This window comes from Perca flavescens, chromosome 8 (assembly GCF_004354835.1).
Source record: "Perca flavescens isolate YP-PL-M2 chromosome 8, PFLA_1.0, whole genome shotgun sequence".
In the NCBI taxonomy this organism is placed as follows: domain Eukaryota; kingdom Metazoa; phylum Chordata; class Actinopteri; order Perciformes; family Percidae; genus Perca; species Perca flavescens.
Window position 1 is genome coordinate 24,863,380 of NC_041338.1, and position 27,485 is coordinate 24,890,864.

At 40.4% G+C, this 27,485-nt stretch overlaps 1 protein-coding gene across 2 annotated transcripts in view; it reads right to left on the reverse strand.

Moving 5' to 3' along the window:
- The window catches only part of igf1ra (insulin-like growth factor 1a receptor), a 74,759-nt gene extending 50,400 nt beyond the window's left edge, over positions 1–24,359 (reverse strand). For both annotated transcript variants that reach the window (XM_028586255.1, XM_028586254.1), the window contains exons 1-2: positions 23,221–24,359; positions 13,820–14,383 (exon numbers count right to left, since the gene is read on the reverse strand). In XM_028586255.1, the coding sequence (XP_028442056.1) occupies positions 13,820–14,383; positions 23,221–23,326 (670 nt within the window). In that variant the 5' untranslated portion in view covers positions 23,327–24,359. The remainder of the gene's footprint in view (positions 1–13,819; positions 14,384–23,220) is intronic.
- Positions 24,360–27,485: the final 3,126 nt, after the last annotated feature.

Here is a 27,485-nt window from a genome sequence, read left to right on the forward strand (position 1 = left end):
AAACAAGCCCCGCAAGCCTCGTCTCTGTAATTGATGCACTAATAGGAGTGGGTGGTGGGGGGGATGGTGTTGGAACCAAAGGGGGACGAGTCCAGACTGGGACTTCAAAAGGCCTGCTGGAAGCTTTAACAAATGCGCTCTCATCGGACACAACAGGACAGAACAGATGAAAGGAGTGCTAATGCACCTCCACCTCCACCCCCATCAAGCATCCATTCTGCTCTATCAGCAGCAGACGTGAGGAGCCAGGCTGCCAGAGGAGGATGGATAGTATCAAAACACACACAGGCAGTGGGGGTCAATGAGTTCTTAAAGTCTGTGAGCAAGCTAATCATTGAACAGCAGATCCCTCAACAGGGAAGGTCAGACATACATTCAGCAGGCTTAAATTAGGGCTGAGATATTATTTAATATTATATTTTATCATATGATATGTTTATGTTGTGTTATTGTTTTGAAAACGTCTATTGCCAAAATGAATTATACCAAGAAAATTGCAGTTAAAGGGTGGGTTCACCCCAACTTTAAGTCCCCTTACTAGTATTTTCTGGCTGATAATGATCATGCAATATGATTGAAAGCCTTACAGAAAAAAAAAAAAACTCTGATGCTTAACTTTTAAGCCAACAAGGATAGGAAGTCCTAAAAGCGTTACGGATGAAATCATAACAGCTACTAAGATTGCACGTCAACAGATTCTTCTCCATGACAAATGAGCTAACTCCATTTGATTATAACTGTTTTGTGATACAGCTAAAGGTCTGAAAAAAAGCCAGTAAATGGACCAGTGTGGGATTCAACTTTCGTGCTTTTCAAAAAACATATTTTCTTACTCGGGGTTCTGACCACTCCAATACAATTTAGGTGAATGGAATTTTGTTTGTGGTGCTCACAGCTTTTAAAAAATAATAATAATTAAAAAAAAAAGACATTTAGAACATTTTTATTTTATTCATTATGTTATTGTAAATGGCACTTTGTATACAGTTGCTATATTGTGATATATACACATATTTTAACCACATCCCCCAGCCCTAGCCTACAGAGAAATCTATCAGATTATCTCATTATGGGTCAGCACTGTGTTATCTTGCTGGTGTCCTGTGGGGTTACAGGAAAAACAGCGACAACATTTTCCTGTCACCTTACCCCATTTGCCATTATAGAGTCACAATAATCTTTAATGTCCTGTGAGTCTAAAGCCAATTTAGCGAGGATGAATGAGGATAGTGGCAGCTCCCAGGTGACGCGGCCTTTCCCTCCCTCCAAGCAGAGATAAAGCTGCAGTGGGGAGCTCCAGAGACCTCTATATTTATCTGACACAGTAACAAACCGCTGTCTGACTGCTGCGTGGTGCAGTACACCAGCTGTACAGTTTCTCTTCAACCAAACCTCCCCCCCGCCCTCCCAATCCTTCTTTTGACTCTGTTCCACTGTGACCAGTGACGAGGGAACCAGGGAAGACCCAGCAACATGTCATCACTTCGAGAGTCTTCATGAATAAAATCGCATTTACAGCCGCGTCTACGGGAAGACGAAATACACAGAATTCTGACACTGTATAGCTCAATGGCAGCACTTCACACGCTGCTGGATTTCTCTACAGGAGGAGCCATATTTCAAAGTTGTGAGCCATATTTCATCCTGGGCCACCCCGATGCTGACAAAGCACTAACTGGTGATTGCTGTGTTGGAGTGGCCCATTGAGGCGGCCGGCCAAGGAGCTGCCGTTCTGCCAAGAATTTCATGCCAAGAGGGCTGGAGAAGGCAGAGGAGCCCCAGCCACCTGTGCCTATTAGGCTGCGTGCTGACAACTGCACTAGGCCCTGGGGATCCCACCCAAACAAGCTAAGGAGAGAGAGGAAGGGGAGGCAACAGATAGGGTCAAAGTTATTTTTCAAGGTTATTTTTCAGTCATTGAGAGAAAGAAGACTAATGACATTAGAAAAGCCAGGCTGCTTTATGGATTGTTTACATTAAAAGATACACGGGGGAAGATTTGTAAGTAAGGAGCTGACATGATCAAAACTTTGTTTGGAGCTAATATAAAGTCAATCCTTCTGCTGACTAACGGAGAACTTGAAGAAAGGGTTTGAGGGGACGTGTGTTGTTGTCACAGGCATTTTATTTGGCTGTGTAATTCATGAGATTTCCTTGTAATGTGATTGTCCTGTAATTTTATGATGTTCTTTCATCTCCTCGTTGTGCACATGCTCCGAAAAAGAACAGACGGCAAAACACGGCTGGCACGCCGAGGCCTGCTTTATCTCCTTTATAGATAGTACACACACACACACACACACACACACACACACACACACACACACACACACACACACACACACACACACACACACACACACACACACACACACACACACACACACACACACACACACACACACACTGAGCTAAGCTGCTGCAGGATGTAATAACTATTCTTTACTCATTGTACATTCACTTATTCTAGGTGTGATTATAAGATCTATCTCTATTCAAACTTTATGTGTACCTGCCTGCTTCTTTAGTACCAAAGCTATTTGGTTGCAAAGCTTTAAAACAAGACACGACCCACATGGACATGCCCTTGGATCTGTTTTCAAGGAAAGACACACATTTCAGTCATGTGGAGGGAAAGGTAGAGAGAGTAGATCAGATCCACCACCCCCTCGCCTCCTTACCACACACCAGTGAAGGAGGACTCAAGTCCTGGACTCGGACTCGAGTCCAACTCGAGACTATTCTCTGTGACTTGACTTGGACTCGCGGACTGATGTCTTGTATTTGGACTCTGACTCTTAAGACATATAAAATCAGACTGAGCATTCATGAAAAACAACTCTGACGTTGGATGAAGTTTCTGACTAAATAGGTTATAAAAATGTTGATATAAAATGTTACACTTTTCCTGTTTTGGGCTCCAAGACCGGCCGGGAAGCAGCTGTGGAGACATTCCATCCAGGGTTGATGTTCTTTTGGGGCTAACACCGACAGTATTAACAAAAGACGAAGCCACCATGTCTTGAGAAGCTTCTTGTTTATTGTTAACTGTTAACTCACTTTAAATCGTCTTTGGGATCTCTTTTTTTCTCTCGCTTCTTCCTCACAGTCACACGTACGCTTCTCAGTTGGACACCGCTACCGCTCTCTCTCCTTGCTTGACAACACACTCACTAATGTCACTCACTTAACGCCGCATTCTCGCTACTTTCACTACTCTCGTAACAAAGGAATTGATATGGATATATGCAACTGTAGTGCATGATTCGCGGGCTCCCTACTACATGTTCACATTTCGAAAATGCAGAGAGATGCGCCCCGGATCGTGAAGTTTGCCTACTCGGATTTTACATCAAATGCTGGAAAGAGTGCCGCTAAATGTTGTTTAGAAAAACAGACAGTAAATAAACTCCCTTTGCAATCGTGACAGTGGTGTCATTTTTGCTTAATGTAGAGCCTCTTTTATTAGTATATTAGCTCTTTAAAAAGGTGCCAGACAAATGTAGGCAGTCTTGGAATTCAACACAGACTCAACCTTGATAACTCGACTTGGACTCGAGACTCGACTTGAACTCAGTTAATGGTGACTCGACTCAGACTCTTCTTTGGTGACTCGGACTCGAACACTGGGGACTCGAGACTTGACTCCGACTCGACAGTTGGTGACTTGACTACAACACTGCCACACACACACCCACACAACAGGGGAAGAAAATAGAGGAGCAGTGTTTCTGTGACCTCAGTGATCCTGACTAACTATTCTGGCAAAGCAGGGTACTCTCCTCTCTCTGCTGTATGCCAGCGTACATCCTCACCTCTGCAGGAGAATTTTTTTTCCCCCGCTGTGGAATTAATCCGTGCTCTCAGAGCTTACTTGCAGGCATGGCGCATTATCTCCCAGGAAGCACTGCCAAGCCAGCCCAGCAGTGAGTAAATGGCTGGTCTGGCCTGCACTATATGGAGGGATAGAGCCGAGGCATGCTGCAGACAGAGGCGCGGCTCAGGCGCTAAAGGCAGGCACAGGCAGCAGGCGTGGGGCAAACATCTCTCTCACCTCTCTGAGAGGCGTCAATAAAAGGCTGAGATAACCCTCATCCTTCCTGCCATTTAGAGGAGGAGTGAAGGGAACCTACCACAGAGCCATGGGGGCCCCACGGCTCTGTGAGAGGAAGTTATACTATTCACGCAGATTTATGAATGAGTGGTGAGAGAGCAAAGGATGAGTCACAGCTTCCGAGCTGTACAACCAGAAGGCAGCAAGCAGCCTATCACCAGAGGCACTGGGTGGCTCAAATAGGCATCAAACAGGCTAGAACCACATATTTTACTCTGGGGTAACACACACATTTACAAACACACACACACAGACAGACATCGATGAACACCGCAGGCGCAGTCACAGTAGGCACACACAACCTGGGCACAAGGAAGAGGAAAATGTGTAAACGAAGAGGGATGGCACGTGAGAGAGGAGATGGAGTGTATGTATGTGTGTGTGTGTGTGTGTGTGTGTGTGTGTGTGTGTGTGTGTGCATGAGTACCTGTGTGTTTGTGTGCAAGTGTGGCTTGCAGCATGACACAAAGGTCCTATTTTGGCCAATCAAGTATATGAGAGGAAACCTAGGAAAAGAGGCCAATCTGTCAGTGCTTTGAGAGGAGTCCTCTGTAAGCCACAGAGGACAGGAGTCGGATAAACTCACGGCGCCGGCCATCAATGGACAATAAGCCCTGCTGTTCATACATGGACAATAACACACTGTCTAACCATGTCATCGTCAATGAACTTTGTTAACTTACAATAAGCAAATTGAAATGCAGGGAAAGACACTGTTGTTGAAATTAAAAGTAAGCAATAGCAGTCGGCACGTGTCTGTGGCTTTTCATGAGTTTTACCACATTTTGCTCAAGCAGTGAGGCAAATATACAGTATGTTACAATTTCGTGTTTGGGAGGAACTCAAAACAAATTAACGTGTAAGGCAAAAAGGATTCCATTCTGACCAATCACACTTGCCACTCGTGCTCCAGGCCTCTCAGAAGTCCAAAGGCAACCAATAAAACCAATTGAGCAGAAAAACTATTTGTAACCAAACAGGATTTTTCCACTTGCTTTAAGAGGGCTCAGGTTCTTGGTACTCAGAGAAGAAGGTCTCTGTTTTGGGTGAATGTACTAACATCGGCTGGTAACACTTCCCAAGAATGACATTTATGAATGTGACCTAGATGGGAGAAAATGTGGCAAAGGCCGGGAGAGGGAAGGAGAAGGGAGGGTGCAGGGATGTATGATGGAATGTACTGAGACAGAAAACACACACACACACACACACACACACACACTCTATTTTCTGTTCACATTAAAACAGTGTACTGTATGTTAATACAACTAGAATTTGCTGACATGACTATCAACTATGAAACCCCTTAAACTCTAGTTGAGATGAGTACTACTTGTACTAGCTACAGCCAGCAGCCAGTTAGCTTAGCATAGAATAAAGACTGGACGGAAAAGCTAGCCTGGCTCTGTCCAAATGTAACAACCAGAACCTCTAAATTATATTTGTTTAATCAGAACAAAAACTGAACTGTAGTTTCATATTGTGTTGAAATGTTGTAGCTTCATATTTACTGTACATATATGAAATTCTGTACTGACAAATCTCTGCAAGATTTCCTAAAATATTTATCTATTCTTATAAAAATTGTTAATATGATTTGCTAATATAGCTATAACACTAGCATTACAGCCTGTTTGCTAAAATAGCTACACAATGTAAGATGTGCTACTATAACTCAAATTTGCTCATTTTAATTATAGTCGCAAAGTTGTTCTTACTTTCCACTTATTCATTTACTGATATACTAACTGGCTTCAATCTGGATATCAACACGTGTAGGCGATATTGTGGCAATCAATAACTGATGAAAAGATGAGATGATTTGGGGCGACCTCTAGCTCACCCAGTGAGAGCGTGCGCCCCATGTAGGCTGAGGCCGCTTTGCAGCGGCCTGGGTTCAAATACAACCTGCGGCTCTTTGCTGCGTGTCATCCACCATCTCTCCCCCACCTTTCCTGTCTATCCACTGTCACTCTGAAATAAAGGGGGAAAAGCCCCAAAAAAATAATCTTAAAAAGAGATAAGATGTTTCAAGTCAGAGATATTCCCATGGAGGTACAGTACATACTAAGGGTGGTACGTTTATGAAAAAACATCCGAAACTTTCAGTCCGCTTGTCTCGGTTTGGAACACACACACACACACACACACACACACACACACACACACACACACACACACACACACACACACACACACACACACACACACACACACACACACACACACACACACACACACACACACACACACACACAATGTATATCCCGTTTTCCTTCAGATCCCACAGTGCTGGCTCAGCACGAAACCTGTCCTCAGCAGCAAGGTCAATTACCATGGCCTGTGCAGTTCAATTATGCCACCAGAAGCAATGATTTGACTACTGGCACCATCCACACGGTGGATGCAGGAAAAAACAGAGATGAGACGTACAGGAGGACCTAACAGCTACGCTCGTTATTGTAAGTGCAATGATAAGTTCAAGTCCAATAAGTACTTTATCAAACCGTATGAATGTGTGTCCCAGCCCAGGCCAGAATAGGAAATTAACTAACAATGTAAACTTTTTTTTATGTTTAACGTATTCTGACTTATTCAAAAGACAGAGCTTTAAGGGTTCCTCTTTTTCTTTTAAAGGATACATTTTTGTAAGAGCTACAGTGAAGTTGGCAGTTTGATAAACGCAAGTTATTTCAATTGATATTCTGTAATATTTCAATCTTCATGTGCTAAAAAGGCACATAAGTTCCTGTAGATGACAATACACATTCTGCTTTTTTTGCCAAATAAATGAAAAGCTTGTTGAAATCATCAATTTCTTCCCTCTTGCTGTATCAAAATCTCACCTAGCTTTCCTCAGAGATGGTCCCAATAATGGGCTTAAAGTCAAGTCAAATTCAGTTTGTGCATGATTACATGATATAACAATATAATTATTTAATACTGAATCCTACATTGTGGGTAAGTAAGCTAAATATCATATGCTAAAGTATATTTCTGGAGTGTTAAATATTAAAAGAAAAAATAACAAGAACCGTACAGAACAGTGACCTTAAAACCGTGATACGAACCGAACCGTGCGTTTCGTGAACCGTACCACCCCTAGTACATACCACAGCTGAAGGAGCAGCAGTAAAGGAATAACAAAAGAAGCTGTTGTGTCCGGGCTCTCTCTCCAACACACACGTAAACATAAACACACACACAACCCTATTTACAGCCTGTTGTCGCGTGTCTTGCCCTTGTACCACTGTTTCAAAAGACCTAAGCGCCTAAGAACACAAAGAGAACGGAGGGCTGCTGTGAAGGGAGCTTTGTCTGCTTTCTGTAATGTATTTATTTCAATGACACCATGGAGTTGTAACCCCGTGAATCAATAGGTCCCCACTCCTCCGTGGAAATAATAAAGACAAGGGCGGTCGCACACACCAACAGTGCCAGCAGGGCCAGAGTTAACTGAACAGGACGAATGAGTCTCAAGTGTTTAATACATCCTCCTGAAGTTACCTACAAGGGCCATCTACACTAATGTGTTGAAATGTTGGGTATTTACCCAGCACAGGCCAAGTTCCCTCCCCCCCCCTCCCACCAGGACACTGTGGTGACCTGGTGAACAGAGAGAAAATTTAGAGCATGCTAGTGGAGAACATGATGGATCTGATTTTTCCATCTTTAGTCTGGTGGTTGTGAGAGGGTAGGAATGAATGAGTCCGATCGACATGAGTGCCATCTCTTTGGCACTAACACTGGCACGCTGCCTAAGCTTTGTACAAAATGGAGCAGAGCACAGGCGAGTAGCCTGGTGGAAACATCAGATGTATGGGTACTGAGTCATAGTGCTGAGTGTACCCCCAGGAAAGCACCAAACTGACTGGGAATTTGAGCCCTTTTCTGCATCCTGTCCTTATAACCGCAGGACTTCGACAAGCTTCAGAAAACTCATTAAATATTTAAAAGCTTCCTTGTATCTGCTGTTGGATGTTGGCTAAACAAAAACGACTGACAGGCTGAACATAAGAACTCGGCCCGCCTTGGCGCACAACACCAAACACAAAATAGACCTACATCAATATCATCACCAAAATCAGATTAGCTCCTTCTCACTGCCAACAAATAGTCTCTGTATGGCCCTGCACATGTAGTCTGCACATACAGCCTGTGCTGTGTATTTCCCCCTCTTTATCCCCTCACAACTGCAATGAGTAAGCCAGCAGGAATTTCTACCTTATATACTTAAAGGGGCAGACTCATTCGACCCAACTTAACATACATGCCTAAAGCCTAAAGTATCAATTAATCTAGCTCTTAGCCAGCACAAACGGAGCATAATTTCTGCTCAGTTCGATATTTCTGCAACTAATCTGGACAACAAGAAGTATGAGTTATGTAGTAGCTCCAGAAATCAATTTACAAAAGCCTCTGAGGGATAAGGAGGATTTGCATTCTGTTTTCTCTCTGATTAATTTATATTTTCTTGTCAATAATTTTTTGATTAAATGTATTAGCACAGAGAGCAAGAAAATCAAACAACCAACAAGTGAAAAGAGAAACAAAGAAAAATATCTGTTAACAATCGGATGTAACTCTTTTAAAAGATAAGCCTTGTGATATTGTGTAGGTTTCTTATTGTCAATAATTCCCAATCTCGAAGACCAAAACCAACAATTGATTGTATCTAGTAGCTTATTCCTAAGTGGCATGCTGTCCCGAAAACACATTAAAACACATAAAAATTCACAATTTCCTCTTGTTTGAGTAATGTGTGCTAAAACCTACAGTGCCTAACTTTAAAAGAAAAGTATTTATTATTTTTTGTAAATGACACTATTTATTTGGGACCCGTCTTTGAAGATTCACATTTTTAGTTGGAACCAATGGGCTTGGGGCTACAGTGACACAGACAGTGAAGGGAAGTCAGAAAGCATCAAGAGACAGATTGTTGGTTTTGGTTCTTTCATTGGATTTGCTGACAATAAGAAAATCATAGAATATTGCTCCATCGACTCTATCAAAAGATATCAAACTGTAAAAATCGCACACACACACAAAAAAAAAAAAAAAAAAAAAAAAAAAAAAAAGTCTGAACCTGCTTACCCTACATCCTCTAAAAGAAACTGTTTTCCACTGTGAAGTGGCCTTAGGTCAGAGCACTCAGACCAGAGATATCAAGTGGGTCTCTGGCAAGGAGGGAGTAAACATTATCAAATGCAAAAGTCTCCCGGGCCGGTGGAGAGCTCTCCCAACTGCCAAGGCTCCAAAATGCTTTCACTCTGCTGCGTTACTTCTGGGTTCAGTACAAGGACACATAGAGCACAGACTGTCTGCGGCATAACAGGACAGCGGGTCTCCTTACGTCAAATTTCACCTTACACCACGATAGCTAAAATGCAAACTGACACTGCACCACTTTCAACCAAATACATCTCAGTATGCTTTCTCAAAAAGCAAAGGCAGTTTAAGTATGTGGACATTTTGATTCATTAAATATTGACAGGCAGACTTGACAATTGTCTATTAATATCAAAATGAAACATTCAGGACATGATGTTCCTTAAAATCAGACAGCATGCTGTAAGTTAATATTCTATTAAATAAAGAAGAAGTGATGTATATTTATTAAGAGGAAAACCCCTTGAGATGTGCCATCTCGTTTTCAAGGGGACCTCAAGAAAAACATACATCACAAACATACATACAGTACATACTGACAAGACAATATGGTATATGAGGGCTAGTGAGTGAGAGAGGGTGTGCCTCCCTGTGGAGAAATGAAGACTAACCTGCCCTCAGACGGGGCATGGACACAGCAGCATGTTTTCTTGGTCATCTGCCTAATTTTAAAAGCCTCTTGTCTATCTGGCTTTGCTCAGATTCAGGGGCAGAAGGAAGGCCTGTCTGCCGCAATTACAGAGACCTGAGAAGGCTACTTGAAGCAGGCCAGACAGTTTTCAGTCACAGAATCCACCAAAACTCAAAGCAAACAGCGTGCGGTGTCAAAGGACTCTGGGCCTGGCCAAACAAGCCAGTTGGCTGTGACCACTGCAGTGATGAGAGAATGTCTCCCGACAAGTACACAGCGGAGAGATATCTGACAGCCATAGCTGTTAACAGCCCTCTGATAAGCCCTGCAGAAAAGAGTGAGGTGAAAATAGAGGAGGAAACACCAGCAGAACAACTGACAAGGAAAATCTGAGATGAGAGCCAGGCTGAGGCTAAGCGAATTGGGGAACGCTAGTGAGCAACAACAACAAAAAACGGACAGACAGCGTGTACGAAGAGGGGAAAGCAGCGGCAGGGAAGGCAGGGAGGATTTACGAGGAAGCATGGGGGGGGGATTGGGAGGGGGGAGGAGGGACAACCATTTTTCAACCCTCCAAGCACTGCGCTTTAGCGAGAGCTTGCTGTTGAGCTTGTATACTTGACATTTGTCTGACATTTCCCCTCAGCGCCCCTCCACCTCTCTACGTATTGCTGCCTGCCACTAAAAAGCACCCAGAACCTCTGCTCCCACTCCCTTCCATCCAGCCACAAGTACAACAGTACAGTAACCTGGCTGATTCTGCCAAGCATCATATATACACATTGACCTCTCATCTACAGTGCTGCTCATGAGTATTGGAACCCCTGCTACAGTCGACTAAAAAGAGGAATAAAAAAATAATCTTTTGGAAATTGATCTTAATGGGTTAATTGAAAAAATTTGAAAAAATCCAACCTTTGAGAACACACATTTTCTTTGTGAATGAATAATGTATCGTAAATAAATACATTTTCTTCCTTAAAATACAGGGGGCATAAGTAAGTACACCCCTATGTTAAATTCCCATAGAGGCAGGGAGATTTTTATTTTTAAATGCCAGTTATTTCATGGACCCAGGATACTATGCATCCTGATAAAGTTCCCTTGGCCTTTGGAATTAAAATAGCCCCACATCATCACATACCCTTCACCATACCTAGAGATTGGCATGGGGTACTTTCCATAAAATCATCTCTCAATGCAAATCAAACCAGCTATTCGGCTAACTGAAATAAAACCATGCCAAACATTATTCATTCACAATGAAAATTGGTGTTATCAAAGGTTGGATTTTTCCTAATTTTTTTCAATTAAGGCATTAAGATCAATTTCAAAAAGATAATTTTTGTATTCATCTTTTTAGTCAACTGTAGCAGGGGTTCCAATACTCATGAGCAGCACTGTAATACGCCCCAAACTGCTGTGGGAAATCTGGTAGGTGGACAAACATGTGGAAAGAGGAGTTTTTTTGTTGCTCTGTGAAGCACTAGAAGGCCCAGAGGCTAAAGTAGTGTGCTAGGCATGTAGTGTAATTAAAGAGGAGACCGGGCCATATTGACTACAAAACCACTGAATGCCCTTGAAGGAACATCTGTACTGGAGAAAAACAAGACAATTATGAGGAGGGGTGGAGGGAGGAGAGAGGAATCTTAAGCAGGAAGGAGAGAGGTAGACACATCAAGCCTCTAAAAAAAGACAGTGAGAAATGTTATCTGTGTATGAAGCCTGGAATATTAACAGACCTCACAGACCTGCTCTAGCTTTTTATTCTGTCCTATTATTGCTTCAGTAACTCCTCCTTTTTTCCCACTGTGTAGCTCCCTGGAGCCTTTCTCTGCAGCCTTGAGACCTCAGGGCCCTCTAGATGAATGCTTTTACCCTGACCTCGGACTGGGCCTCACAGAGAAGTGAACTGGTTGAAACAATACTCCTGCTCTGCCTCTCAAGTCTGACATGAGAGAACAAAAGGGAGTTTCACCGCAACAACACTATACAGTATCTACTGTGGGAAGAGCAGAGGTGACTTGAAGGTCATTCGCAATGTAGCATTTTGTAAATAAAGCAAATTTAGGAGGCTTTTCTTTTGTTTTTTTGAACAAAGATATGCAAATAAAACCAAAAAACAATTTTTATTCATTTCGATTCACATAGCCAATGTATATGGATTATGAAATGGATAACAACATGCAGGGAGCTCCGACAGGAAAGTGCATGCAAGAGTAAACAGAGGCACAACAATAAACGCCATGGCTTTTCTATAGAGACAGACGTGGTCACTAGGGAAAGGACGCACGCTTGATTTCCACTATTTGTTCTGGAGGGTCTCCGGGGGTGAACGAGGGTGGTGTCTGAGACTCCCAACTGACCATGGGAGCTGTACACAGGTCTTCAAAAGAAAAAGGCCTGGAGGAAATTTCCCACCATTATTTCACACAGATGAGAGGACAGAGGAAATAGCACCGAGCAGGAGTCTGACAAGTTTTTTTTTATGGCAAAACAAAAGTCAAGTTGGACATAATCCTTTTCACCAAGAACTAAACATTTATCTGTATATCTTTTACTTACTCCACTGAGTTTTTGTACAGTATGGGTATTCAGTCTCCAGAGAGAGGGAAATACCAGTGGCCAGTCTTCCCTCAAGTACGAACGTGTTAATAGTCTATGCAAAATAAACAAATAAAAAGGGAAATAGTACACAACAACGCCGAAGCTGTGGCATTGCTATACCCTCTAAACCACACATAAACAACATCTTCTATCAAAGCAAAGCAGCAGAAAAATGGAAGGCCATAAATTTTCCTATTATATGTCTGAAAATGTCTACACATCATACAATAATAATAATTTTGTGATTACCATTTCAACTGTTGAGATAGGGAATTGTGTGTTATTCTTAAATTCAGTCTGTGAAGGAATTCCAACCTCTGATGAAAACAACCTCTGCACCCTTGGATAAATGTTTTAAAAATAAAAGCATAGATGGCCAAAGGAAACAACTAGGAGCTTAATATCTTAAAAATAACTGCATTAAAGCAGTACAAGCAAGAAACATGAATCTAAATCAAAAACTAAATCTGATTTTATGAGAGAATTTTTATATATATATATATATATATATATATATATATATATATATATATATATATATATATATATATATATATATATAAAAAAAAATTCTCTCATAAAATCAGATTTAGTTTTTTTCATATCATGTAATGTTTCTTTATATATATATATATATATATATATATATATATATATACATATACATACATACATACATACACATATACACACACACACACACACGATATGACCCTCCTCTGAACTGTTTTTAAAAATGCATGACCCTACCACGGGGCTGAAGTTAACTCCACCAAATTCTTCAATATGCCCCTTTTCATAAATTACAAAAAATCCCTAAGGCAAATATTTAACTGACATGGTCCAGACAGGTAGACTAGCTCATTTCTTGGCAGAGCAACTTTAACCTCAACTGAGCATGCCTTTCTAATACCTGGTGCTCTATATTGCAGCCATCCTTCACTCCACAAATAGCCTATCTAAAGACAAGGTCTCTATAATGAACAGAGAGGAAATGTTTGCACTGGCCCGTGGACAATCCTGCAGCCTGACGGAAATGAAGGAAAAACACTGCATAGATTCATGGGATTTGTTCGCTGGTTAAAGAACGCACAATTTCAGAATGTTTATAAGACGGGAAACCTCCTACATAGATCAAAGTCACATCCGCATTTACTGTACTTTTATCACGAAATGTTGCACACTGCCGTCATCAAAAGTTATATAGCAAACTTTCCATCTAAAGCTGCTGTATTCTTTCTCGACATTATTTGCTGGGATAAAGTATAACAAATAAAACACCATAGAATTCAGGTTACCTTTCTGGCACTGGTTGGAGGTCCAACAGCGGTAGTTGTACTTGTCTTTTAACAACGTCCGCTGACAAAGAGGGTTATCCTCCATCATTCCTGGGCAGACATTGTCACACTCCTTTGGCTTCTTATTCCCACTGATAATGTTGTTGGTTCCAGCATCCATAATAAGAGACCAGTCTACCGAGTCCAGGTAGCAGAGCTCAGGGTTCTTTTCAATCCGCACGGCTCCGCGGGTGATGTTCCTCAGGTTGTACAGGCCGATGTCCTTCAGGCTGGTCATCTCGTAGATCACAAGGGCGTAGTTGTAGAAGAGATTGTGGCCCCGGATGACACTCAGGTTAGGGAAGAGCATGCTGAGGCTGTCCAGGCCCGAGACGCGGAACAGCATCAGGTAGTCGGTGATGATGGTCAGCTTTGGGAAGCTGAGGGAGCGGAAGGCCTCCTGGTGGAAGTTGTTGGTCTTGTCGTTGATGAGGAGGATCCGCAGGTAGCCCTCCACCACCGTACAGTTTTCCAGCCGCTTGAACTCGCCGATCTCATTTCGGATGTCGATACTCGGACCACAGACTGGAAGACATAAGAGAGACGACACATGAAGTCGCATCTTTATTCTCTTAACCAAGAAACGTCATCAAGAATGCATGTTCAATAGAGAGTATTACAGATTTTCTTTTGTATCAGAAATGAATGTAACAGAAGTGTTTGGTGGGGAATACAGCAATGCTACATATAGATTAGCATGTAGATTACTTTTGCCAAAAGATTTGATTATTAATTATAATAATCTTCTTAAAACATACTGTATAATCCTGTTAGTCATGCTGGTACTTTGCTGGCAACATGTCATACGTACAAATAATACAGAGCTCTGAAAAAAAGACAGTGTGATGATACACCTTCTGTATCCATTATATGGGACGCTAACAATTTCCTGTCACCTCAGATAACCCCAGCGTTAGAATAAGCCATTCCTCTGTGCTCGGAAAACAACACTTGAAACCACAATGCCTGAACACACACACACACACACACACACACACACACACACACACACACACACACACACACACACACACACACACACACACACACACACACACACACACACACACACACACACACACACACACACACACACACACACACACACACACACACACACCATTTATTATTAATGACAATCAGCTCTCCCTTTAATCATGCCTATGAGTTACTACATCTGGGACTTGATGGTAGATGATATTCTAATAATGTTATTGTGCTGTGATGCAGTGGTTTCATTATCTTATTTACCTCGTGTACTCACAGCCCTGTCAAATAAAATGAGCTCAAGTGTGCCTTTATCGACACCACCTGTCACGTTCCAAATGTGTTTATATACAGTAAATAGATTTCAAAATTATTATACAATATATAACCATTTTCATGCAATTGAAAGAACAATGTTTAGGTTGCTCCGGTCAAGTTTGCGTTTGACTACTTGGAGTAGTAGAAGTTTGAAGTTTCCAGTTTTGAAGTTTATCCATTACTTTTAGCTCACCATTTTAAAAATGTAGCCATTCTTTTTTAGCTAAGCTAACTATTTACTTTGAGCTATTTAACCATTATGTTACTTTTAGCTAACCATTTGTGCATTACTCTTGGCTAACATTAACAATTTTAAACATGTATCCATACTTTTGGCAATTAGAAAAATGCATCAATACTTTTAGATATCTCTTTCAACCATTTAGCTATCTACTAACAATTTAAAGCTATAGTGTATCGTTTCTGTCTCCCCCCATGAGGAATTCTAAGTAATGACAACAACACAGTCGTTGCATTCACATGGCGCAATGCTTCCGTGATCACGCACCACCCCCAATGTTGTAGCCAACATGATGGACTCTTCAGAAGAGGTAATTATCTTCACTCGAGCTTCTGCGCGCAAAAGTCGCCGGACTACACCATTTCCTAAACACAGCCATACTGAGAAATACAGAGAGAGTTGTGTGGATCTGATAGTCTTAATTAGCTATGTAGCAATTCATTTGTAGCAATGGCTTGAATGCACTGGACGTCCATTATTATAAAAAGGTTACGCACTAAAGCTTTAAACCATTTACCCACTACATTTAGAGGTTACAACCATCATTACCTTTAGCGTAAGCTAACTATTGTAACCATTTATCCAATCATTTTAGCTAACTGTTTAGACTTTCCTGCTTGCAAACTATTTTTACGCTCTCAATTGAAACAGGTGTTACAGATGACTCAGTGTGTGGATATATTTTTCAATTAGTAATTTCTAGTTAGTAAGTATATTCTTCTTTAAATTCTTAGTTTGGCTGCTCCACAATCTTTCCAAATACCTCAAAGCAATTGCAGAAGTACCACCTGATGTACAGGTACTCCTGCTTGGGAATCATTGCTCTAATGCCACAGCCCAAAAGCTGAAAAGTTACTTTGTAAAACAGATTAAAACCTCAAAACTGTCTTACAATACAATGTGTTAAATGTTTATGAAACAATAATTACAGAATTGGCACACACTGCAGCTAACAGGTTGCATAATATTTTAAACTGTCTTCAAATAAGGTTCAACAGTCAGCACAGGAAATGCCTTGACATATGAGCTCCTTGGTTAAACCTGTTATGTTCTTACAGAGGCTTAGGATGCCGTCGCAGTGTGGGACACTGTCACAGCGCCTGTCCAAAGAAACAAACAGGCATGTTTTCAATAAGAGTCTTTGATCCTTGTCAAAACACTCGGGATAACGCATCGAGCTAAACTGTTTCTAGATCCAAAATAATCACGGTGTCACCAGATTGCCTTTCTAAAATGGTAAAATGGTTGTAGAAATCATTCAGAAATTACTTATAAGACCTCTACTTGGCATATATATTCAACCATATGATGTGGACATGCTCTCAAAATGTCCCTCTGAGTAAATTCACTTCACTTCAGTAGAGACAAAAAGGCCATGTTTGATGTTCTTTGTTCAAACTAGTCTGCCAAAAATAGAAGCCACATTGTTCATGGGGATGAATGGGCTATATTTGTTCCTGTCAGTGTTTCACTTCTCAAAATTTAGAACGGAAACGATTACTCCACAAGAAAATAGTATTTGCTTTCTCCAATCATCACCAATGCCCCTGGGCTCCACTTGTGAGCCATCGAGCTGCATGTCTTCTTTGTTTCATTGAGAATTTTCTTCCAGCTTCTCCAGCAGCCAGAGAAAGAGAGAGGGGGAGGAGGGGTGGAGCCACTCAAATACAAAGACTAATTTGTTTGTTAGTAAAGAGAAACTCTAGGCCCCACTTCCTGATGAGGGCATTAATAAAACCAGGGGGCGTCTGGCCAGAGAATGGGAGGGGGAGTGAAGAGATACTGTGACCAAGGAGAGATAAGGATCCTGCCATGCGTAGCCATAGGAGGCTATCCTACTGGTGTAAAATCACGACTGGCAGAAGCCGCTAAATGCATGAAGTGTATTTCTGGGGGGGTCAGATATTCTTTTATCATTACCTCAAATCGACTTATATTAAAACAAATGCTGAATAGACAGAGAGAAGAATAGAAAGAAAAGAATGCAGAATGAAAGAAAAACCTCCTCTTTGTGATTCTCTTGTTGTACTCATTTGGCATGTTAAGTACGAGGAATTCCAATCATTTCCTTGGAAAAGGATTGAGTAGGATGTTGCCTCAAACTAAGCCTCCAGGCTTCTCTTATTCTTGCCAGTCAATCCATGTGTTGTGTGGACAACAACACTTAGATAAAATGTGGATACCAAACCCTTTTTACATAAACAGTAAGAAGTATGGGGGGGGGGGAATGAAAGCGCTGACATAAAAATGACCTCAGTGTGATGTGGATATTTTAGCACCAGTGTCCACAGAGAGGGATAAGCCTGCGTATATGTCCATCTCTCCCTCTTGTCTTTCTTTGCTCTTCACACTGCTGAGTAAACACACCTATCTCCACAGCGTAATGGGATCCATCGGCTCATGTTTATGATTGATAAACCTTGCCCTGGCCCTCCATGAAAATGTCAGCACACAAACATGCACACTCATACTTGCGCGCACACACACACTCAAACACAAACCTTTTTAAGTCAGTCAAATTAAGCCAAATCTAATCACTAGTCACTGTTTATCTTACCTTCAAGTAAACTGTGATTCAGATTCAGTAAACACACCCTATATATGTGTAAATAAACTTAATCTTAGGTTTGGCTAACAGAAACATGACTTTCAGACCACATGTTGTGCTGTTTATCAAAAGGCCACAGACATGCATTATGGGAAAAGCACATAACTGTGTCTTTTTCCAGATATCCAGCTGTAAACTTCAGGAAGGTAATTAGGAAGATTCATCTGAAGAAGGGTTATGTGAATCTACAATAAGCAGGACGGCAATTATATTTATTTTTGATTAGAAAAACAATAAAATATCACACTACAAATTAGCAAAACCACTATTATTTGTAATATGTTTAGCACTAAATTTGAGCGTGTTATAGTTGTATTCTGAAGCATTGAGAGAGCTCCGCCCATATGTATATATTCAAAATGTTAGGATTATTGTAGATATGTATCTTGTGTGAAAGTATGCATCTTGTAAAAAAGAAAGTGTTAAAATGTACAGGCCTATTGGGTTTGGTATCATCCTCCTTAAACAATATATCAAGGTCAGTGCTTAATATTGAGGCATTATGATTATTATATGCACAATAAAAGTTTCAAAATATATATACATTGTTTTTATTTATATTAAATTTGATTGGATTTTTTCTGTTTAACATTTAGCTCTAGTTCATAGGCAATCACAAAGCATCTGCTTTTACTTATTAGGAGGTGCATATAGATACATACAATGGCATTAACAAATGTTACACAGCAAATAATGAACTCCACTGATGCACTGCACCATAACAACCAGGATCAACATTTTCCCACTAAAATTCTGTTGAAATTCATGCAGGGAGGGAGCTGGTTACTGTGTCATATCCCCTCACACCTGCCACATCAACTGGCCCTAATCCCCAGCATACTGGAAGTCATCTGACCAGCGGTTCATTGGGCCACTTCCCCTCAGTGGACCTTACTTCAAACACTGTGGCTCAGATTTCACCAAAACCCCAAACAGTAACACTAAACCCTCCATCATAACAACTTTTGCACAAAGACCCTCGTCCAAAATGAGGGGACAGGGCAGGAGGTAAAATACTCTGTTTACATGCACACTTTAACCTGATCACTATAACCTGATCATAAACAACCACATTTAATTTGCTGATGGATTATAGTAAAATATGTTTGTTTTTTTTTTTTTTAAGGGTAAACGTCTGTGAGGATGTGTGGTAACCTGCAGGAAACTTACAAAATAAGTTCTTTCTTACTTTCATTCATACATTCATTTTTTTGGAGTCACCCAAAAAGATTTTTTCATACCACTGCTTGAGATGCAGCTGTGAATAGAAACACAAGTTTCTATCAGGTTCACTCCATGGTCTCTCTGGTGTATATGAATGAAATCCATAAAAGAAAACAAAGTAAAGTGAATAGTCAAGCATAATTAGGTGTTAGATGTTCTACTGCACTGATTGGGAGCTTAACATCAGCTTTAATCTGAAGCTGTAGCCTGTTTATGACAGTTTTTATGCACCTGTGCTGTAAAGTCACATGCATATACAACTCGCACCTCAGTGATTACAGCTACCTTTTTCTTTATTACAACAATCAGTAGTAACAATTAACATGAAACAATGAAAAGGTTTCTCACTAAGATTCTGAAAACACCTCGGAGAATAATCTTCGGCTGATGGTCTTGATGAACAGCTTTCAACTGATACAGCGACTGTCATCAATTAGAAGAGCTAACATTTGCAATCATCTCACAAAATTGTACAATACTCCACGGGCCATTAAACCGGCAGCCCATGATGATGTATGTGCGGTTGGCCAGAGACTGCGTTTGAGCAAATCCAATGGCAGGCCACTTGAAATAAAGTGTTTAATTAAGCATTGTAAACCTCAGCTGGCAGCCTGAAGGATCTGCAGGACAGCATTTGACTGCACTCTCACAAACTAGCCCAGTGACACACTTTCACATCCATACACAGAGGAGCGCCACTGACTCAGGCTGTCACGCTGAGTCCTGCTGCAGTACACACAAAGAGCTTAAGAATAAACTCACATGCATGCACACAAACACACTCGAACACACACCGTGGGGCTACGAACACTCACTACACCTTCTCGCGGGGGTCGGGACAAGGCATTCCTGCATCCAGCCAAGCCAAGAGTGGGAGAAGGGAACATATGGTGGAGGAGTGGGGGGAGTGTATGTAACCATGTAGCACTGATCACAAGATCGAGTGGGGCACCTTGGAGTAGAGTGGCAGCAGTCATATCTGAGCCACTTGCCCCGTCACGACAAGTGGAGCTGCACTCCAACATACCCCAAAGGGAGTGGTAGGAGGGGTGCCTGTCAAACACAATGCTTGCTGACATTTGATTATTTATGCCACCATTCAAGTTTTTTGAAGCAACATGTCCCTTCATAAATAACTGAACAAGAACACTGGTGTGCCCTCACGGAACGGGACAGAGGGTGCCTGTACTCACACAACCCCTGGGCCAATGTTGATGGTGACATATCTATTTATAACCCTAATAGTAGTGGTGCCAAGTGATGAAGTTAAGCGCATTGGTCTATACAGGGGACCACTCCGTGTGAACAGCAAACGCCAATAAAACTGTTCACAAACTCTCTACTCTTCCAATCAACAAAACCAAGTCTGTTTCTCTTGCAAGTGTATTTTTGCACACTCTATTTCCAAACGCCGAGTCTCTATCACCCTCACGCTCTCTCTCCCTTTTAGAGACTTGTTTGCTGCATACTTGGATACCATTGCATGGAAAGTTTACTGTGGTGAGAGTTCAAAGGGATCTTAATTACATTTATTGGTATGGACAGATTATCAAAACGAACAGAAAAAAAAGTTTGTAACCCCTAATGGAGCTCTGGGATATCTGTGATTTTCCACTAAGTGATGATAGAAGCTGGAAATTCTGACCATCTGCAGCCCAGTGAAGTAAATATCATCCTTGAGCAATAAACTGGTAAGATCCATCCCTGTCTTGATATTCACCATAGTCTTTGTCTCTGAACAATTTGTTCTGGAAGGCCTGATGTATTATACACCACAGAGCGTCAAGATCTGAGAGCAACCACTTGTCTCCCAGCCCCCTGCTGCGTTCATGGGTGTCTCACTGGCTCATGAGGGTGCACAGAAACGCGCCCCCATACGGCTGTGTTCAAATCACTAGTCAATAAGACTAAAAAAGTGTCTCTATTCTATTTGAATGCTAATAGAGGTAAGTCTACATGTCTCCTTCCCATGACAAGTTTTTGCCACCATCCCACATATCCTCTCAGGAAACAGACAAATTTGTACAGAGGGGATATAAACACAAACAAAAACACAATGCCATGCCACCAAAGTTTTTTTTTTTTTTTAAGCGTAGTTTTTAAGCCCCTCAACCACAAGATTGGCTGTTCGATCCCATGCTCCTCCGGCCACACGTCAAAAGTGTCCCTGAGCAAGACACTGAACCCCAAATTGCTCCCCGGATGCTGTATGTATAGCTGTCCACAGCTCCTAATGCTTAGGATGGGTTAAATGCAGTAATTGAATTTCACTACATTGTACTGTCAATTGTACGTGACAAATAATAATAAAGTTTTGTTAAAAATGTTGATTGACAGAAATGCAAACAGAGAAAGCACAAACATGTTTTTTAACTCACTTTTTTAGTTACAAAAATCACACACTTGTCCCTGTTTAAAGTCTTAAACTTAAAATAACTTATTGCATTTTTTTTTCTACCATTTTCACAAACAAAATAGCTATTTCTACCGGAGTTGGCTAAATCTTCTCTATTATCGTTAGTTTTGGCAAAAAGATAATTTTAGACAGATTAGGTATTATCTTTGCCCAACATTAAAGAGATTCCACTGAAAAGCATAATAGTGTGTCACCAGCAAGCAGTTACAGAAAATTATTCTAACAGCAGTATATATATATATATATATATATATATATATATATTGAGCAATAAAAAGACAAGCAACCCTCATTGACCCTCATTAATTCCCAGTTGTATTATTATAGCATTTGCAAAAATCAGCCTGGACTCCAGCTGCTATATGCAGAACAAAGATAAGATTACTTTAGATGAGAAAATGTAACAATATGCTCACCGATGCAGTTGGCATTCTAAATTTCAAACCACAAAACAAAACACTGAAATCGCAGTAAGGGCCCTGAAATGGGTTCAGCTCAATATATTTTACATGACAGTGAGTAGGCTACTATGAAAAGTGCCTACATTTTAAGGGAACTCCACGACTATCTTATTCGTTGCTAAAGCACCCAAAATGACAGCACAGAGAAAATACTACTTTTAAAAATTAAAAATAAAAAAAAACTTCACCTAGGCTACTCCTCAGTGGGTTTTTTCCAATGGGTTTAATATATTTTTTCAAATGTTCCCAGACTAAAATGTAAAGTGTTTACAAAGTGCCACCTATCATCTCTAGTGTTCCATCAGTGTGAAAGCCTGGTGTTAACGGGACTGAGCTCAGGTGCTCCTCTATGTTAAGGCTTGCGTTAATTAACACTATATAGCTTTATACAAAGTAGTTTAGGCAGCCGAGAATGGGGTCTGGAGATAAAAACATGATACTTCCGACAATCTTTTTTCTTTTTTTTCCATCATGACTGATTATAAAAGGTAGTGGGCTGAAGTATATGTGTTTTTGGCTGTATAGTCTTTTAAGAAACAACGGTTTGTGTCTGATTTAGGTTTTCCATGCGCAGCGACGCCACACCACGAAATGCAAAATGGCCACATTGTCGTAGTAACCTTCAGCTCTGGTCCCTAGATTCATCCTGTGCTCTCTGGATGTCTTGCGTGAAGATTACGGCGACGTGTACTAATGGCTCTGCCTGTTTCTAAATGAACACAACCGCTTCGTTAAAAGGTGGTGATCACTGCGCACAAAAAAAAGCAGATGATTCTGCTTAAATATGTTCACCTACTGACGGGCAGCTATCCTACCACATGGTCCACAGCTAATAGCCCTATGTAAGCAAAAGGCACACCTCGATGAGCTATACGCTGACTAGGTTTGTTGTATCGACCAAGTCCTAATATAAAATGTATTCCCCTTATTTTCTTTTTCATTAATAGCCTACATTTTAACACATTTGTATCCCATCATTTAGCATCTACTGCTTTACAAGAGGTTAAATTGGCTACAAAAAGTAGCCTATGTATTAAGGCCATCCACTATTTAACCAAAAACAACTTTAACAAAATATTATTAATACAAAAAAGAAATAATACTTACTCTCTCCATGTGTGGACCAGATGCAGATAGTGGAGACAGACAGCATCAGACCCCAAAACAAGGTCGGGCTACCCATCCGTGTGCCAGATCTCATGTTCCTTAACATTATTCACCTCTCGAAAAACCCTTAAGGCTGGGATAAAAACTGAAATAAAATTATGAAGGTTGCACACACCAGCTCCTCATAGAAGAATATGAAAAGAGGGGAGGGGTGAATGAATGTGTCTGTAGCCCCCCCCAAAAAACCGCTACTCTGTAGCCTGCGTGGCTTCCAGGATTTGATCTAAAAAATATATATAAATAAATGTGTACAAATCGTTATAACTGGAAATTCCTTTGAAGACAAAAATTAAAACAGTCTGCTATTTTTGCCAATCACAGGATACTTTGACGTCGGCTGGTATGGCACACAAGCCAGCGATTTTACCGGATAAATGATGGTAATCCCCATCTTCAGTCTCCATCTCTTGAAAACAGCAGTGCGCGTACAGTGTGATCAGGCCTGGCAATAACAATATAAAAAAAACATCAGACTAAATAGCGTTGTTAGAAGCCTTCACCATCATAATAAATTAACGCCAGTGTTGCGGACAAGAACCCCCGTGTGAATGCCTGTGTATGAGGGGAGGAGTGGGGCAGAAAACACGTCCAGATACACAGGGGTGGTGGCTGCGAGGTTGAAAAATGAATGAAAAACCTTCTTTCGCTTATGCCATTCAACCTGCACAGGTTCTCGATCCCGCCACCAAGCAGTCCTGGCCCGCGGTGAGAAAGTCGCTTTTTAAACCGATTTTCCAGCTCCTCGGGTCGGACTTATCTCTGTCGTCTGTCGGGATTTGCAGCTGAAAGAAAATACCAGACTTGTGCCACGCAAGAGAATGGGTCTCCAGCTAGACGACCTCGGCTCGGGTGGGAGGGAGAATGTGTCCACAAGGAGTTGCCCTTTGCGAGCTGTTTCGTGTTTAGCCTTTATCCTCATAAAAGGGAGAAAACACGTTGCGTGAATATATCCAGAGGCTGAAATCCTACGGTTCGCCCTCAGTTTAACGTAGGCTGTGGGTCTCCGCTGCTCCGTGGAATCTCTGCTGTAAACAAGAGTCGGCTTCTCTCACACAGAAACACTAGTGCTACGCATAAGGTGGCCGGGAGCAGGGCGGAAAAACCGGGCTGGATTAGGACCCAGGGATTTTCCTAAATATTCCACTCCACACCCCAAAACAAGACACAGCTGAGTGTCTCTGGGCAGTGGTGCCTGCATTAAAAGTTTACTTCATTAAATGTAGGCTTATTTGCATCAAAAATACTTAAAGTACCCAAAGTACTCATTTACATACTATAGAATAGCCCATTTCAGAATAATGTAGTCTACACTATGATTATTAATGAGTAGGCTACGTCACTTAATATTGCAGCTGGTGTGGGGCTAATTTGAATGTATTTCTATATTCTATATATATATATATATATATATATATATATATATATATATATATACACATACTGCTTGGTAGCTTGTGAATTTCCCTCCGAAGATCAATAAAGTGTTATATCAGAATGCATATGTTGATTATATTTTGTATTACTAATCTGAATCTAAAAATAAACTAGTAATTTAAATTATGAAATTAATGTGGATAATATTTGCCTCTGACTTGTATAAGTTGAATGTATAAATACTCCAGTAAAGTAGGCTACAAGAACCTCAAAATTGTATTAAAGTACAATGCTTGAGTAAATGAAGTTACTTTTCAGCACGTAGGGGTGTAGGATATGAGGGTGTAGCTTTATTCCAAGTTGTAGAACTTTCAATACTTTATATACACCCACTCCAGTAGAGGCAACTTAATATGTTCTTTATTCTGCTAGTGAACCTGGATGGATCCCATTTACCGATCACATATGTTCCTTTTATATCATACATCAATGGCTCAAATTATTAGACCACTGGAGATTTCTCAATATTGGGTGGGAGAGACTAAGGATGGCTTTAAAGTTTATCACACATGTCTGTATCTCTTCACTCATTTGAGTTACATCTCTTTAATCAGTGGTGTCCAACCTGAGGGTCGTGACCCCCACAAGGGGAGATGATTATATCTGCAATTTTTGTCAGTTTGTGTCAGTTGTTTGGGAAATTGGATGCTGACATCATTTTGCAATCTGTGTAGAAACTTAAAATCTTTGGTGAAACGGGCCCCTGGGTAGGAGAAAAAGGAAATGTAAATTCTGCTACATAAAATTCAGTTAATTTGTTAAAACTTTTCTCTTATGTTTTTTTTTTTTTTTTTTTTTTTTACATATTCACACTTCACTGTCTGAGAAAGAAAAATAACTTCTAAATTGAAGTGCATAGACTGGTTACCTATTATAGATAACCAGTTTATGCACTTCAATTTACGGTATAATACCGAGGGCTATTGAATAGACGTTGCTTTGGAGTCAGTGGTGGAAGAAGTATTCAGATCCTTTACCTAAGTAAAAGTACTAATACCACACTGTAAAAATACTATGTTACAAGTAAAAGTCCTGCATTGAAAATGTTACTTAAGTAGAAGTAATTATCATCAGGAAAATGTAAAAGTACTCAATGCAGAAAAATGCTCACATTTTAGAAACAAAGTTCTGTGTTTAATCGTCTAATCATTTCAGCTGGAATTGTAGGACCGTAAATCATTGGGTAGTTTAATTTATAATAAATCATTGTATTTTATAAACTAAATGTGTTTTGTGTGCAAACATCTTAATTTGTCAAGGAACTAGTGACTAAAGCTGTCAAATTAATGTAGTGGAGTAATATTTCTCTCTGAAATGTAGCGGAGTAGAAGTAGAAAGTGACATGAAAAGAAAAGACTCAAGTAAAGTACAAGTACCTCAAATTTGTACTTAAGTACAGTACTTATTGAGATCTTGCACAGAGGCCCTGTGTCAAAATGTAGTTTAAATATCATTCAAATTTTAGTTTATATTACATTGTGCATATTCTATTCTTTAACAGATTTGTGTTCATTAAAGTATCCACCAGTCACTGACATTCAGCAAACCTGCATTGATTTTCCGTAGTCTTTCAAAACTGTCTTAGAAATTGCCCTTTGCTGCGTGTCATCCCCCATCTCTCTCCCCCTTTCATGTCTATCCACTGTCTCTAGGTAAAAAAGGGAAAAGCCCCCAAAAAACAATCTTAATCTTAAAAAAAAAAAAAAAAAAGATGTTGCATCCTGTCCTGCTGTAGCAATGTTCGTTGAGTTAAAATATAACACTGTTGGGAAATGCATCAACTGTGTCCAGACCATGCTATCTAGCAAACATGCAAATTCATTTATTGAGCACGGAAAAGGGTTTTGTTTGCTGAAACGCAATTATTTTTTTTGAAAGTGTATAATTTATGTTCAAAATGTAATGTAATGTGCTTGCAAAATACAGCTCTCTGTGCTCAAAACATACAATTACTTGCTCAGGAATGAGGCACATGTATAACGCCATAAAAGCTGACTGAATAACTTTGTGTCTGAGAGAGGTAAATGATTAAATTGTTCACAATGAAAGTGAGAGTTTTACTTTCTGCTTGATTTGTTGTCCACATACAGGTTTACTCATTCAAATGAGCCCAGTTTTATTAACTTTTTTTTTCAAAAGAATCATGTGCAAGGTCACCATCAAGAAACAAAAATGCCCGAAATGAGTTAAATTTAAAAAGAAGTGTGGTATATGACAATATTTGATGAGACTTTATGCAGATAATTGACCATAAAGGTGAAGAGGCGACAAAAGGGGGTGGTGAATGAATCCTTTGAAAGAATAAAGACTATTACAGCATGTATCTTTTTTATTGTTGTAGGGAGTGAACTAATATTTACCTCTGGTGGTTCTCAGGGGAATCAATTCTACAGTACCAGTGTGGTTTGGACTGAATAATCATCATTGACCATAGTTGAATTTGTTTTGTAAAAAAAAAAAAAAAAAGTTGGTTTCAGGTGATGATGGCAATTTGTATTTCATACTGTATGTGTATGTCATGTGTATGTTTCTGGGGCAACAGCACGGTCAGCACATATCTATTTAGATTTTTCACGCAAAATGTGTGAGAAGTGGGCCCTTTAACATTACTTTTACAATAAAAGATGTGTCTTGTTATAAATCATGAATAGCCTTCAACTTGAATAAGCATGGGATTACGAAATCAGTGTTTACATCATCTAAATTTAGGACTGGTTGGGTAGACTATGCATTGACACAACAACCACAAAGATTTGTATGAATTGTTCCCT